The 16,640-nt window shown below is 53.8% G+C and overlaps 1 protein-coding gene across 1 annotated transcript in view; it reads right to left on the reverse strand.

The window, feature by feature from the left end:
• Positions 1 to 427: 427 nt before the first annotated feature.
• REEP1 (receptor accessory protein 1) overlaps positions 428 to 16,640 on the reverse strand; it is a 49,579-nt gene continuing 33,366 nt past the window's right edge. The window contains 3 exon segments of the mRNA XM_054391546.1: positions 428 to 647; positions 3,655 to 3,794; positions 14,101 to 14,136. Of these exon segments, the coding sequence (XP_054247521.1) occupies positions 576 to 647; positions 3,655 to 3,794; positions 14,101 to 14,136 (248 nt within the window). The 3' untranslated portion in view covers positions 428 to 575.

Raw genomic sequence — 16,640 nt, forward strand, 5'->3', positions numbered from 1 at the left:
CCTCACGTGCCTCCTCCTCGTCCTCTGTGAGTGGGGCTGGGTCTACGGTTTAGCACAAGGAGCTGATGACTTGCAGAAAGAGGAGCAGCTGCAGCTCAGCTTCACTAATGACTGGTGGACACTTTGCACACTCAAGGTATATGACATTTTTTAGATCATTCCCAGTCTGGAGAGCAGGGAGGGCAGAGCAATCCGTGGCAAATCCACCACAGTGAGGACAAAGCCATCAATAAATACACTGCCAGCATCTCATCAGCAGGAACTGCCCCTGGCGGCTGCTGCTGCCCTGCATTCACAGAGCCAGAGCTATACAGACACGAATGGCAGCAGTAAATGCACAGCCTGGTAGGCTGAGGGGATGGGGGGGGGGGGGGGTGTGTGCCAGGCTGCCCTGCCCACCTCAGCCCCAAAGGCAGCAGGCAGGAGACTGAAGGTAGAGAGAGAGAGAAGAGGCCATGTCTGCAGTGCTGTACATTAAAGCACATCACCCACGGCTGCTTCCTACATGGTTAAAAAGTTGCTCTTTAAGGCAGAGGAGACATTCTGTGGCTCTGGGTGCTGCTGGCTGGTGGCACTCACATGGTTTCAGTGGCAGAGGACGAGGTACATTTCTTCCTGAAGCGAGGTCTAAGGGTCCTAGGCGGTGCCTGCAGAAAAGCAAGACACAACCTCAGTGGCATCATAGGGAATGTTTTTTTCTTGCCTTAAACCTCACCTGTCCTTGTGGCACCTCTGTGGCAATGACCCATTCCAGGCATGAAGTAATGGAGAAGCAGATCTATGCCCTGAGGGTCATTAATGAATGACCAGCTGAGGACTGACCGTTTTAAGAAACCCGGTGCTAGTCCTTCACCCAGGTTACTACACCACCACCTTCCCCCCAGCACTTGGTCAGAGGCGTGGCTGGAGACCAGCAGCAGCAAAGGAGCCAGGGCACACTGGTGCTGTTTACAGCAGCTGATGGATCAAGAGAGCACACTGGTGGCAGAGGACTAGCTCTGCTGAGTCTCCTAACCCAACCACAACCTACCTGAGGGTGCAGCTCAGTGGGGTCTTCAGCATGGAACACACCAGGTCTGTAATTCTATTTTAAAGCTGAAGCTCAGGCTCTTTCCTGGCAGACAGGCAGCCAATCTTTACATCATTTTAGAAGCCAACTATTGCAGTTCCCCCTTGCACATGGAAAGAGCTTTAGAAAGGAGCCCTGAACACCCAGGAGCAGCCAGATCAGCTCCATGAAGCTGCTTTCCTGTGATTAACCTTTCTTCAGACCAGTGCAGGAATTAGGACTAGCAAACAACCACCACCCTGCTCTGCAGCGCACACCTCAGAAGAGCTCTGGCATGGTGCTGTGTCCTGAGAGCAAGGGTTAGCAGATGTGCAAGAGCACAAACACTGTGTGGAGCTTGCTGAGCTCTTCTGCTCCACTTACCCAAGCAGCTAAAGCCTTGCTCTGTAACAGCAGCAAGCTCTTCCCCTGCCGGGCTCTGGCAGGACCCCACAATTCCCAGGTGAGGACTCTGTCATTTCTGTCTCACAGGACTTTCAAACCCATGCTGTGTTTCCATTTTCCCATGGTGTAACTGTTGACAAAGCCAAGGAACTGCAGCACGGTGAGGCTTTGTTTAGGCTCCATCTAAATCTCTATCCCTTCCAGCTTGCCCATAAACCAAGGCAGTTTCTCACAAAGTTGGGATTAATCCACCACCACACCCCTGAAATCTTCCCCACTGCTGGATCTTCAAAAGCAGAACAGCCCTGGATGGGATAGCTGCAGCCAGAAAGACACAGCTGGAGAAGAGCTAAGGGAGAAAGCTGCTGTGCATGGCAGTCTGGGATCCCACACCACACCAGACTCCATAGCTGCTGGCTCTAAGAGCCCTGGGACACAGCTGAGTGGAGCCAGTACCTCCTGCAGCTTGGGAGCAGGCTGCTCTCTGGGAAGCCAGATGGCTCTGAAAGCAAAGCAGCCACTAACTTCATGGTAGAGACCTCTGAATCAGTAGTTCATAGCTCTGCCTCCTTTGGCAGGCCGCTAGGCAGCCCCCAGAGTAGCTGTAGAGGCTGCACCTTTCCATGGTAAGAACAGAGCAGCCTGGCCTTTGGTGGGAAGCCCCAGAGGTAGGACAACCCACCAGGACATGCAGCTGCTAACCAAGCCACACTGCTCCCACTCAGCCAAAGGTAGCATGGACAAACCCCAGCTCCTCAAGCAGAGCTTGCGCAGCTCAGACCTGATTGCTGCTGGCTGTGGCTTCATCCCCTCTGCCCAGATCTGGAAGGAGTCTTTGCCTATAGCATCTCTTATGGAGGTTCTATTTGCTCCACAACAAAAGGCTGCTAAGATTGCTTCTGACAAACCCCAGGGGGAGATCTGCACCTCCTTCAGTACTTTTGTGGCCATGAAGCAACTAAAAGCAAGCCCGACCCAAAAACCTGCTGAAGCCATAGAACCCCAGAGTGCTGGGGCTGGAAGGGACCTCTGGGCATCACCTAGATCAGTTTGCCCAGGATCCAAGTGTCCAGGTGGGTTTGGAATCTCTCCAGAGGAGACTCCACAACCTCTCTGGGCAGCCTGCTACAGGCCTCCAGGCCTCCAGCACCCTCACACCAAAGTTTCTCCTCATGTCCAGGTGGAACCTCCTGGGTTGCAGTTTGTGCCCCTTGCCCCTTGTCCTGTCCCTGAGCACCACTGAGCAGAGTCTGGCCCCAGCCTCTTGTCCTCTTCCCTTTAGCTCTTGCTGAGCATTGATCAGATCACCTCTGGGGCTGCTCTTCTCTTCTCCAGGCTCTCAGTCCCAGGGCTCTCAGCCTTTCAGAGCTGCTCCAGGCCCCTCAGCAGCTTTGTGACCTCTGCTAGACTCTCTCCAGTAGTTCCCTGACCCTCTTGAACTGGGGAGCCCAGAACTGGACCCAGTACTCCTCTTTCCCAGGGCAGAGTAGAGAGGGGAGAAAATCTCCCTCAACCTGCTGCTGGCCACACTCTTCTTAACACACCCCAGGCCTCCTTGGCCACAGCTGCTGGCTCCTGGTGAACCTGCTGTGCACCAGCACTACCAGACTCTTCTTCACGGAGCTGCTTCCCAGCAGGTCAGACACTCACCTGTACTGCTCAGGGGCTTACCCCTCCCAGGAGCAGCACTCTACACTTATCCTGTTCCTCTCCATCAGACTCTGCAGCCTCAGCCAGGGAGGAGGAACCTGGGCTGGTTTCAGTGAGCTTTGGCTAGGCATGAGCTCAAGTGAGGAACAGCTCTCAGCTGGAAGCTGGGGCTGCCAGCTGCTCTCACAACAGCCCTGCCCTGGGGGTGGGGATGCTTTCCTCTACAGGTATGAAAAATCAGCTAGTGGTTGATACCCAGATTTGCTCACTCAAACATCTCCACCTTAGCACAGGGTTTAGAGCTCCATCCCATCTTTGCAGATCAGCCCCAACTCTGAAGCACCAGAGCTCCATGCTCCCAAGCTCCAGGAGGTACTGCTCCAGAGGCATCAATGCAGACTTCTCTCAGGCAAGCCCCACCTGCAGAGAGGTGAGAGAAGCCACAGCCACACCACCCCTGAAGGAGCAGACAGGGAGGGCCTGGACTCAGTGCTGCAGACCCAAAAGGTCTGAAGGTCCCTGAGGCAGGAGCCTTGGCAAGCTGGAAGTACCTCAAGGGGGGGATCCCTCCTTTTTGGCCTTTTGTTCAGGGAAGCAGGATCCAATGAATTGTTCTCTTCATCATCTGAGAACACAGAGCCTTCCACCTCACAGCTGGCCTCAGCTGGCTGTTGATACTTACTGTCCACACCTATGCATTTGTGCAGCCTGAATGTGAAGGCAGAGGATGAGGCCGTCAGTGCTGATGCACACCAAGCACCACCTCAGGGCAAAGCCATGCAGCTCCCAGGCATTAATGAGCTCACACAACACTGCAGGACAGCAGCTGGGGGTTAGAAATCAAAAGGCTCTTGTTTGGGAAGCCACCAGAAGCCCAGTTTGGGTTATTTTACATAGAATTGAGACTAAAATCCACAGCCTCTGATGCTCTGCAGGTTGACTCTACAAAAGGAGGGGTGGTGGTTATTTGACTCAGGGATAAATCAAATAGCTGATTTCCAGAAGGAAGCTCCTCTAGAGACTCCCAATGAGTGCTGAAGCCCTCTGCACAGTATGGAGAGAGCTGCCTGGGATGCAGATACATGGAGCACAGCAGCACCAATGGACTTGAGCCTGAGAGTACTCAAGCTCAGCACCCACTCTGAGATCCACTGAACTTCACCAAAAGCTTCCCCAGGCACTGAAAGGAGGAGCCCCAGCAGGTGGCTGTGCTGCTGCTAACCAAGGTGGGGAGAAGGCTCTCCTGGCACCGGAGTGAAGCTGATGGAGCACTCAGCTCTCCTGATGGGTCTGGAGGCAGAGTGTGGTCTCCTGACTACAGAGCAGCCTTGGTGGCTCTTATCCTTGCAGCTGATGGCACAGTCCTTGTGGCACTGCTCACAGGGCACAGTCTTTGTGGCATTACTCAGGTGGCACAGTGCTTGCAGCAGTGCTCTGGTGGCACAGCACAATCCACTTGCTGCCTTCAAGCCAGACATGAGATGGGACTTTTAGTGGACAGTGCAAAGCAAGAGGTAGAGCAGAGCCCACCCGGAGGCACCACCCAGAAGATCCTCCAAGCAAGATGTAGAGCAGAGGCACCTCCACAAGAGGTTTCTGCTCATCAAGGCTGGAGCTGTCTCTGTTTAGCTGAGCTCAGCTCTTTTCATTCTGAATGGTGCCAGCAGTGCAGTGTTTACTGCTCATGGGGCACAGCTCTGCACTGCCTGCTGCTCCTCAGCCCCACTGCCAGGCTCTGCTGGACCACAGCCTGCAGCCAGAGGCAGGCTGCACCCCTAGTGTTCACTGATGCATCAGGATGCTCACAGTGCACAACAGAATGAACTTGCAGTGGCTCTCAGCTGGGTAACAAAGAGCAAGTGACTTGGCTACAGCAATGCCACAAGTCACAGGCAGGTCCCCAGGGCTCTCCCCAGTGCCAAATTCAAGTCCCTGGGTCCAGCCCATAGGATGCAGCACACTGGCACCGACCCCATGTGTTCACCCCTCTGCCACCACCCCCACAGGCAGGCTGCAGGCACCAGTACCAGTCTCCAGGAGGAGATAGAGGGGAACTTTTTCCCAGCTAAACTGAAAATGCTGAGTGCCACTGCAGACTGGCCCAGGAGAGCTGAGCTGGGCCGGCTCTCTGTGCCAGCAGCTGAGGCTGTGGGCAGGATGAAATCTTCTCTGGGCCACATGGCAAAGCACCACAGCAACAGCTCACTGGCATCACTGATCTACTCTTCCACTCATGAAGTGAAGCTGCCCAGGAGCAGCCTATCTCAGGCCAGCCTGGGTTTGGCAGCTGGCTCTTGGTGCCTCACTAAAGCCAGCAACAAATGGAGCCAAGTCTATTTTCAGTGCTGTTTGTCCAGCAAAGCCTGAACTGAGCATGGCTAAATCTGCAACCTGGAGACCAAGCACTGCCCCCAGCACCTACTCCTATGACTGTTCCCAGCTCCCCTCTTCCCCAGATGTCCCTCAGCTGTGGGCTGCAGGATGGAGCTCAGGCAGTTTGTTTCCAGAGAGCAGGAACAGGCCACAACTCTTGCAAGTATCTGACTGAGAGCTGCAGTGGTCCAACAATACAGCAGCAGCCACGTGCCACTGCCAGGGCACAAGGACACCCCAGGGAGAAGAAGGCTTCAGCTGGGGCAGGTTGGAAGGGTGCTGGAGAAGCAGCATCAGAGTGGTCAGTGAGCAGCTGCTGCAGCTGAGAGCACAGAGAATCAGACATGTGTCCTGCTGCCCTGCAGTCAGCACTGCAAAGGGAACCATAGGAACTGGCAGACTCCAGCCACTCCTTGCATCCCAGGGGTTTCCAGCACACACTGCTTTCTCCATTCTTCTTCTCTTGAACTGGGTGGTGACAAAGAGATCCAGGCAGTTCTGCCACCTGGCTCCATGGCAGGCACAGCAGAGACACAGCCTCCTTCAGGCTCCCCTCTGCTCTCCCCATCTGCCTTGAGCATCACATCCGTGTCCTGGAGCTGCTTCCAAGAAGAGCAAGAGGAGAGCTCAGTTCCAAGGTGGCACAAGCTGCTTTGACTCCCACAGCAGAGAGGGCTCCAAAGGCCTCTAGAAGCTGGAGGACTCCTCTTGCCCCCTGCTCCTTCCCACTCTGAAGGAGGCACAGAAAGCAGCCAAATGGGAACCAGCTCTGCTTCAGCCTCACAGAACAGGAAAAGGGAAGAAGTGTCCCAGGCCTTGCTGCCACATTTCTGACCATGGGTGAGAGCAGATCTTGAACCCTGTGCACACAGGTCCTTTTCTTTAGGACCTGCAGGAAGAAGATTCTCTGCCCACCTTCCCGAGGAGAGGACATCTGCACTATGGGCAATGCCAACCTCCTACTGCTCAGAGGTGCCAGACTCTGTGCCATGGCTGTGGGAGCCTTATGCTGTTGTGGGGCTAGAGGCAGCTCCTCTCCAGAGAGTGCCAGCTCTGGACTGGGGGTCTGTGAGCAGGGTGATGAAGGGATAAAAACCCAACCTTCCAACACCAAGAGAAAAGGTAAGGCAGGGGATTGACCAGAACAATAAACACCTGTGAGCAAGGAGACAGAGGCTGGGGTCTGGGACACCAAGGTTTGCTTCTGGAGAAGGTACAGACCGAGGAGCAAAGCATTTTTCAGGGCTGAGAGATGCTTCTTCAAGACAGCACTTGGCCTTGAATGACCTCCTGAGTGTTTCTAAGAGCAATCTTTAGGATATGAGGCCACTATCAGATGTGCCCAGAGCAGCAGAGCCAGCAGTCTGTGCTGCTCCAAGGAGGCAGTTGACATGCCCAAGGACTGCACAGAAGCAGAGGCCATCCACCAGCCCTCTGCTCTGTGTTTGAGAGGCACTCAGTCTCCATCTCAGCACAGGCTGTGTTTCAGATGTCCCTCCTCCTTGTGTGGAGGGACAAAACTGCTGCAGAAATGGGGAAGTCCCTGCTGCGGCAGGGTGGGAGCTGTGCCACCTCCTGCCCGTGTCTCTGGAGTATCCCGAGTAGATAACACTGCTCCCTTCACTGAGGAGAAGCAGAAGCTAGCTGCAAACACTCTAAGGAAACTCCTCAGAAAGTCTAAATCCAGCCCCTATCATCCTGTGCTCATTCCTTCATAGGGAGATGAGCAGTGTCCAGAATCACAGACCCAGAGATTCACTGGGCTGGAAGGGACCCTCTAAGGGCATCTTGTCCAACCCCCTGCACTCAGCAGGGACACCTCCAGCTACAGCAGGCTGCCCAGGGACACATCCAAGCTGAGCTTGAATGTCTGCAGGAACAGAGCTTCAACCACCTCCCTGGGCAGCCTGTTCCAGTGTTTCACCAACCTCACTATGCACAGCTTCTTCCTGATGTCCAAACTAACTCAGCCCTGCTCCACTTTCACACCACTGCCCCTTGTCCTATCCCCACAGCCCCTTCTGAACAGTCACTCCCCAGCCTGCCTGAAGCTGCCCTGCAGATATTGAAATACAGCCCTGAGGTCATAGAATAGAATCATAGAATCAGTCAGGGTTGGAAGGGACCACAAAGATCATCTAGTTCCAACCCCCCTGCCATGGGCAGGGACACCTCACACTAGAGCAGGCTGGACAGAGCCTCATCCAGCCTGGCTGCAAACACCTCCAGGGATGGGGCCGAAACCACCTCCCTGGACAACCCATTCCAGGCTCTCACCACTCTCATGTTGAAGAACTTCTTCCCCACTTCCAGCTTTATTCCATTCCCCCCAGTCCTGTCACTCCCCTGACAGCCTAAAAAGTCCCTCCCCAGCTTTCTTGTAGCCCCCTTCAGATACTGGAAGGCCACAAGAAGGCCACCTTGGAGCCTTCTTTTCTCCAGACTGAGCAGCCCCAACAGTTTCAGTCTCTCCTCATAGGAGAGGTGCTCCAGCCCTCTGATCATCCTGGTGGCCTGTGATGGTTTGAAACTTTTTAATTTTTCTTCTCAAAGTTCAAGCAGAGAAAACGAAATAATGTAAGTAAGTCACTATTGGGTGTAAGAAAGCAAAACAATGATTGTTCTAAACACTTCCATTGGATAGATAGAAATGTTTAAGAACCACTACTCAAAACAAAGTGGGCAGTCTGCAGTGGGAGTGGGGAGTTCGCTTGCTTGCTGGGCTGTCTGGCTGCTGTTTCTTCTCTTCTGGCTGAAGATAACACACTGACCTTGCCGAGCTAAGTTAACAGCATTTTTGCTTTTAACTAACTCTGCTTTCTGCCAGGAGGGTCTGGGGGAGGAGGCCCCTTGGGAGGTCCCCTTTGGGGGGAAGCAAAGGGAGCTTGGTTGTGCTTTTCTGTCGATTGTATATATTTGTAAATGTTGTGAATTGTGTATATTTGTACATATTCATTGCAATTCATCATAGATTGTAGATTTGCTTGTAAATACAGCTTGCATTCACTTTCAGACTGAGCTAGCCTGGTTATTGTTACAGTTATACAATATAACTGTATTGGTTATTGTGGGGGGAATTTCAGCTCACACTGACACTTGGCCCTTCTCTGGACACCTTCCAGCATGTCCAGATCCCTCTTGTAATAGAGGCTCCAGAACTGGACGCAGTACTCCAGGTGGGGTCTCAGCAGAGCTGAGCAGAGGGGGAGAATCACCTCCCTTGACCTGCTGGCCACACTTCTCCTGATGCAGCCCAGGCTCTGGTTGGCTTTCTGGGCTGCAAGTGCACACTGACAGCTCCTGTTGAGCTTATACACCAGCACCCCCAAGTCCCTCTCCTCAAGGCTGCTTTCTAGCCAGTCCCTGCCCAGCCTGGATTTGTTCTTGGAATTTCCTCGACCCAGCTGCAGGACCTTGCACTTGGTCTTGTTGAACCTCATGAGGTTGGCTTGTGCTCAGCTCTGCAGCCTGTCCAGGTCCCTCTGGATGGATCCCTTCCCTCCAGCTGTCTGCTGCACCACAGAGCCTGGTGTCATCAGCAAACTTGCTGAGGGTGCACTCAATGCTCTAGGTCTCCCTAGAGTCTTCTCTCCTCCAGGCTGAACAGCCCCAGCTCTCTCAGCCTGTCCTCATAGCAGAGGTTTTCCACCCCTCTGATCATCTTGGTGGCCTCCTCTGGACCCACTCCAACAGTTTCATCTCTCTCTTGTGTTGGGGTCCCAGAGCTGGACACAGCACTGCAGGTGAGGTCTCAGCAGAGCAGGGCAGAGGGGCAGGATCCCCTCTCTCCACCTCTGGCCATGCTACTTTGGATGCAGCCCTGAACTCCCTCCCAGGGGAAGTGTTCCCAGGGGATAATTCCCAGCAAGAGGTTTGCACAGCACTCAGTAAGAGCAAGGGAACAGGCATTTATCACTTGATGGCCATCAGCTTCTGCTCCCTGCAACAGAGACACATTTGCCATCACCTCCAACAGGCACTTATCCAGCCATATGCTTCCCCCCACAGCTTTCATTGCCAAACCAAGTTAGGAGCAGCGGACTCCACCAGCACACTACCCGAGAGCCACAAAACAGAGGCAGCCCCCCCTTCCAAAGCTGGAGCCCAGTGCAACCAAAGCAAGTCAGTGTAACCACACCACCAGTCATCTGTTAATGAAAACACAGCCCAGAAAGGATGCTGCTGGTAAGTGCTATGGATTCCAAACACCTCACGACACTCTCATGCAGTCTGTAACACTTACATCAGAGGCCCACAGTATTCACATGGAGAAAAGGAAAGAACAAACTGTTAGGACAAAGGGGTGTGGAGGGGGAAGAAACATTTTGTCAGAGCACAGACATCTTCCTCTCTGCTTTCAGCGTTTCTGCGCTTCACCTGCAGGTCACTAAACAATGAATGCAGTCACTTGCTGCTGCTACAGTGCAATGGGTTTCTATCAACACTTTGCCTTCCTTGAAATAACCAAAACCAACATCAAAGTATTTTGTAACACCCAGAGGAGCTCCTGCATTGCCATCCAGAGGTGCCAGTACAGAATGATGCAGATCATCCCTGTGCAAACTCGAGTCAGTGTTTAGCAAAGAGGAGGTGTAAGGAACAAAATGTCCTGGAACAGTGGGAAGCTCTTGGTTGCTCTTTAAATAACTGAGAGAAAGGTTAAAAAAAAAATCCCCAAAAGAGCTGGAAGCAAAACTGGTTAAAAATAAAGATGGAAACACCTACACCATGTGATTGAATTAATTCAGAGACAGCTGAGCAGCTGTGCAAAGACAATTATTATGTTTTTAAGAGTACTTCCCAAGGTAATGCTCTCACCTGCAGCAGAGCACAGAGTAGGGAATGGCTACTCCTGACCCAGCAGGGAGGTGATGTGTTTAACCCACAGTCAAGTGAACATCCCTTCAGAGTCCTGTACTGCTGATTGTGTGGGATCTGTCCCCTTGTCTCCAGGGTGACAATCCCAGGCAGGGAGAGTGCCAATATTGTGATTGGATTATTCTGCTGGAACAGCTCCAAGGGTTCGGTCTGCAGCACCTCATGCACGGCTGACTGAAGGTGTGGGGTGGGCACTGCTGAGCTGTAGGTTTTCAGGTGATTGTATTGCCCTCAGATACATGCAGCCACCACAGTTCTCCTGATGCACAGCTACTAGATACATTTATTCTCTGGAAAGGTTAAAACTGTTGCTCCTTCTCAGCCATGCCACAGGTCTTTGCCACAGCACCTAATGGATGTTAAGGGAACAGCACCAAAAATAGCATTTGTTACCTCTCCAGCATCAGTGCCAAGCAAGCTTGTTTAACACTGACCAGCTTGTAAAGCACTGCCAGAGGACAGTCACTGCTGGAGATTGTCATCCAGTCCTTCCTGAGGGGAAAGCACCTCCTATGTAAGTGTCCCGGTGCTCCTTAATGGGGCAGCCTGACTTTGCACAGGCTGTGAACACAGACAAGGTGAATCGGCAGCTGATATGAAGAGCAGGAAGGAGTTTGGCCAGCAAAGGCCTGCAGCAGGAGCTGCTGGCACCGAGGGTGCACACACTGGAGTAGATGCAGGGGAACAGCACTTCCAGATGCAGCCCAGAGCAGAGGATGAATGTCCTGCATGGGTTCTGTCACATGCAGACCATCAGGCCAGCTGGGCCAAGCTCACCAGGCTGGGAAGAGCTCTTCTATAAAGCAAACACCTTCAGTGGCAGGACAAGCCACCCCCCGTGCCAGCACTGGAGCTGCCCCCACGCAGGCTGCGCTTTCACCACAGCCAGGCTGCTCTTTGGCCCTTCATTTCATGGCACCTCATGAAGCCACCATCCCAAGGCCCAGGCTATTCTCATCTTGTTGACTGCTTCTTTCAGGATACCACCAAGGCAGCAGGATGGGCAGACTTTTGCTCCTACCAGCCTGTGCTCTCCCCAAGAGCTGTGAGGGCCTCTGTGAGACAGGCAGCAAGAGAATCACAGAATCATAGAATTGTCAGGGCTGGAAGGGACCTCAAGGCTCAGCCAGTTCCAATCCCCCTGCCATGGGCAGGGACACCTCACACTACAGCAGGTTGCTCACAGCCACATCCAGCCTAGCTGCAAAAACCTCCAGGGATGAAGCTTCCACCACCTCCCTGGGCAACCTCTGCCAGTGTCTCACCACCCTCATGGGGAACAACTTCTTCCTAACATCCAATCTGAATCTCCTCACTTCTAGTTTAGTTCCATTCCCCCCAGTCCTATCACTTCCTGACACCCTAAAAAGTCCCTCCCCAGCTTTACTTGTAGCCCCCTTCAGATACTGGAAGGCCACAAGAAGGTCTCCTGGGAGCTTTCTCCTCTCCAGACTGAACAGCCCCAACTCTCTCAGTCCATCCTCACAGCAGAGCAGCTCCAGCCCTCTGCTCCTCCTCGTGGCCCTTCTCTGGATACCTTCCAGCACCTCCAGATCCTTCTTGTAATAGAGGCTCCAAAACTGGACACAGAGCTCCAGGTAGGGTCTCAGCAGAGTGGAGCAGAGGGGGAGAATCCCCTCCCTGGCCCTGCTGGCCACACTTCTCTTGCTGCAGACCAGGACATGACAGTTGAGCTTCACCCACAAGAGCACTGAGACAACTGCTCCTGCCACACAGGCTGCATCCTGGCCCTACACCAGCCCTTCACACTTCTGCTGGAGCTGTGGCTGGACTAGCTGCCCATTGGATCCAGAAGGCTCTGGAAAGAGGACTGCCAGCAGCTGTGCTCTGAATGGCTGCACCAAAGTTCACACTGAGGAAAGCTGAGAGCCAGCAGCTCAGGACAGCTTCGTCCCCGGCTGAACAAACACAACTTCTTCCTTCCCCCTGCTTTCTGTGGAGCTGGAAGAGGTGTAGTGACATCACAGAACCAGGTCTCTAAGCTCCCAAAGCTGCACTTCCAAAGGAGCATTTTGAATGGCAGGCTGCTGTCTGCGAGTGCATTAATACAGCTACTGCCCTGGAGACAGAGAGAGGGCAACCTGTGACCACATAAGGAACCCTCTCGAGACACGGCCTCAGCACAGCCCTGCTGATGTGGTCTAGGGGCTGGACTGTGTCCCTAGTGCACAAAGACAGCAATGCAAGCCAGTCTGAAAGCCAGGGCACACCATTTGCACCAGAGCAACATGACTTTGGGTCCCATCTGTGAGCACATTGGGCTGACTGCTGCTTTGGCACCATCGACTGAGTGACTTCAGTCTACCTGGGGAGCATTAAGCATTATGGATTCAGTGACTCTTTTATAAGCAACACTTTGCAGTTCAATCCCTAAAAATGAGAAGGGTGCTAACAAAATGCACTGTGACTGCAAAGGCTTCATGATGCCTTAAACTGACTGCACCTTACATAGGCTTCGTTCTGCACAGGGGTACACTGTCCCCAGGTGTTCTGGGGCAAAGAGCCAGACAAGGACAACAGGAAGGTGACAAACCAGGTAAGGAAGTTTGTTTGCCACCTGCACAGTCTGCAAGGAGCCTGGGTCAGGCTGGCACTAGTGCCTCCAAGCAGCAGTGCTGCTCAGGGCAGCATGGCACTTGATGCCAGGCAGCAGGAAAGCACACCACAGGGCCAGGAGCCAGCAGTGATGACTGTGGCACGGTGGTACACGGTGGCACCTGATCCTTCAGTCCCTCTGCTGTCTTCCCAGGCAGATTGCAGTGTGCACAACCAACAAACACATGAGGTGAGCAGTAAAGGGATCATGAAGGTCTTCTGCTTCCACCAGCACTAGGCACTGCCATCTGGATTTCTTCTTTCTTCCTAGACAGGCTGCTTGGCAGCCCCTTCCTCTGGCATGCCCACATCAGAGGACTCCTCCCCCTTTCACCTGGCTCTGGAACAAAATGCAGAAGTGATACAGCTCAGTTCTTACCAACCATGGTAATTGGTGCAGCACTGGGAAGATCACCAGCAGCTAAACTCTTCACTACACTCCTAGGATTGTAGGCACCACCCAGGCTGGGGACAGGAGGGACACTGCCCCAGAGCATCTCAGGCACAGACTGCCCAGTCCCTTCTGTCACAACAGGAGCTGCTGCTGGCCTTTGCTAGACATCCAAACACCTCTCCACCAACACACAGACAGGTGTCAGTCCCTAGGGAACAGAGTCAAGCACGGCTGGCACTGGGGCAGGGCTGCCTTGCTGCATTGCCAGTGGCTGCACAGTGGTGCTGGGTACATGGGGCACTCAGAGCATTGCTGGGGCACCCCAGGCACTCGGAGCGGTGCTGGGGCACCCCGGGCACTTGGAGTGGTGCTGGGGCACCCTGGCACTCACAGCGGTGATGGGGCACCCCAGGCACTTGAAGTGGTGCTGGGGCACCCTGGCACTCACTGTGGTGCAGGGGCACCCCAGGCACTTATAGTGGTCCTGGGGCACCCCGGGCACTTGGAGTGGTGCTGGGGCACCCTGGGCACTCACAGCGGTGCTCACTCTCCAGAGCAGGAAGGACTGAGGCTCTTCTCCAGAGAGCAGTGCCCAGGCTAGGCTGGCAGGGGTGAGCAGCAGGGCAGTGCTGGCCATCAGCACACACACAGCTCACAGCAGCCCAGCCCCGGCACTGGCATGCAGCTGTGGAGCGGCAGGAGCCATGCCCGAGGGGCGCGGGGGAGCAGCACTCACCTGTGAGGAGCCGGCACATGGAGCAGCAGGAGCACACTGCAAGAGGAGCCAGGCGTTAGGGATTCACCAGGCTCAGCTGCACCTCTCTCGGCACACCTGGCACTGCTCTGATGTGGCTTCATGGCCCCACTGTGCCACAGCCAGGCCGAGGGTGAAGGTTAGGACCATGCCCAGCTACCTGGCTCTGTTCTCAGGTCACTGAACAGAAGTAACTCCTGACTAGGAGCGGCAGGGAGAGTGACAAGCAAGGAGAGACAGTGCCGAGATCTATGCTAAGAAACACAGGGGGCAAGACTGGCACTTGTCCTGCTGCACGCTCTGGGGGGCTTCAGTAGCTTCAGACTACTATAAGCACTGCTGCAGCCACTCATGCAGCTTCTGAAGGAAAGCTGTCCCTGGATCCCTCATCCTCCCAGATCAGGAACATGCTGAGGAGCTCTGCAGGAATTGCAGCCAGGGGACTGCATTGCACCCTTCAGTACAGATCTTCACACAGGTCTCATCACAGCTTCATCTTGTGCTCCAGGAAGCAGCCTAGAGACCTTTCCCGGGTTGAGCCTTCCAATTTATCCCTCACAATGGTATCAGTGACTCCAGATTTTAAAAAAAGCTTTTGAAGAGAAAGTAAATATTCGAGCTCTGTGCAACTCCTTTGGTCGTGATTATCCTGCACTGTACCAGTTTCACAGTCATTTTACACCAGCACACATCAGTGCTGCTGCCGGAAGCAGACATCCCTTGCCCCTCACATTCCAACCTTCACCTTCCCTGTCCCCTGGCTAATGTCTGGGTTGCTGTTCTCTGCTAGCCTGAGGATGCGACCCAGGTCAAGAGCAGTCTGGAAGCAAGCAATAGCATTTAACCTGAACCAGCTCCCTGACTGGGGTCAGCACTGAAACATCTCCAAGGCAGAGGATGGTGTGGGGCAGGAGCAAGCAGCTGGCTCACAGCTTTTCCATGAGTGCTGCTCACATCAGCTGGATGCTGCCATGAAACTATGGCCTGCACATTAAAGAGATGAGGCTCAACCAACCTCAGGAGATTTGCTCTGGGATTAGGTTCTGATTTTACACAGAAGGTAGCTATCAAAGGTGCAGGATAGCTTCTTCTTCGAGAGCTCCTGCAACAGACACACACACTGGTTGTTCTGCCACAGCTCTCTGAAGTTCTTCTGGTGGATGAGGACACATCTTGAATGCTGATACCCTCTCACCTTTGTTCTGTCCTGCAGTGCTTAGGTGCAAACCCAAGAAGCACAGAGGAGCAGTGAGTGTCAGAGAACACACTGCACATTTCTGCTCTGAGCTCATTCCAGCAGGGAATGATCTGTGCCTGGGGTAAGCTTAAGCACAAAGGGCACAGAGTCTAGGCAGCAGAGAGGGTGTCTCTGCCAGCTCTGGACGCTGCCCCATGGGGCAATGAGCTCTGTCCCATTGACTCACCCAAAAGCACAGCCCACACTGGAGGCTTCCACTGGCACCACTGACCAGGAGATGTGTTTGCATCAGCTATGAGACTGAGCTGTGTGGCACGGGAGCCAGCAGCCCACTCCAGCTCTCAGCACAAGGCAGTAAGTTTTATCTGCACTCTCCAGGATGCTTCTGAGGCAATCCCACAAGGTTAAGAAGGGCAGAAGCCCCCACTGGTAATAGAGACATGGCCCTGCATGGAGTGGTGACTTCTGCCACAACAACTTCTGCCAGGATCATCTCAAGTATTTGGTAATGTGCTTCTGGAGCTGCCAGCCTCCCATGAGGATGAGCAGCCACACAACATTCACAGGTCCTAAAGGCAGTGGTGGCTCTGCCCATGGAAGCAGCACAGGATGGAGCCTGTGTGGAAGCTAAACTATGGCAATATGGTTTTGGGGTGAACTTTGTAGAGTTGGACCTGGTGATCCTGAGGCTCTTTTCCAACCTGAACGTTTCTGTGATTCTGTCATATCACAGGCTGCTCACCAGGGTGCCAGGACACTGAACCAAGCAAAGCAAAAGGGCAGCTGGAGAGAGCAGGGGGTAGCCTGCCAAGTGCTCCCTTGGTGTGTTGTCAAAGGAAGGTGGCACAGATGTGGCAATGCCTCGCAGTGTGCTGTGTGAGGGCAGCAGCCACACACAAACGACGGCAAAAGCAGCCTCTGCCCCTTCCTGTGTGGCTTTTGGTGGTTGTGAGGAGGAGGAGGAAGAGGACAACGAGGCTCTTTCCATGGGATGGGTGTGGATCCATCCTGAGCACCTGGAGCAAAGGCTGCACACACGAGCAGGGCTGCTGAGTGCACAGCAGGCACCACCAAAAGGCAGCCAAATGAAAACAAAACAGCAGCAAAAAGCAGAGGAGAGCAGGAGGCATTTCCCTGGCCTCCTGAGATACTCCTCAGCAGGCAGAAAGAAACCTGTGCTGCGTCTGCATGTGGCTATCACTAACCAAATGCTAAGCTCTTCACACACTGCTTTGTGTGAAGAGGGCACTCAGGTTCAGAAATCCACCTCATCAGCACCAGGCATGGCCCAAACACAACAACACTGAATTGAAACAAGCTGAGC

Source organism: Indicator indicator, chromosome 23, assembly GCF_027791375.1.
Source record: "Indicator indicator isolate 239-I01 chromosome 23, UM_Iind_1.1, whole genome shotgun sequence".
In the NCBI taxonomy this organism is placed as follows: domain Eukaryota; kingdom Metazoa; phylum Chordata; class Aves; order Piciformes; family Indicatoridae; genus Indicator; species Indicator indicator.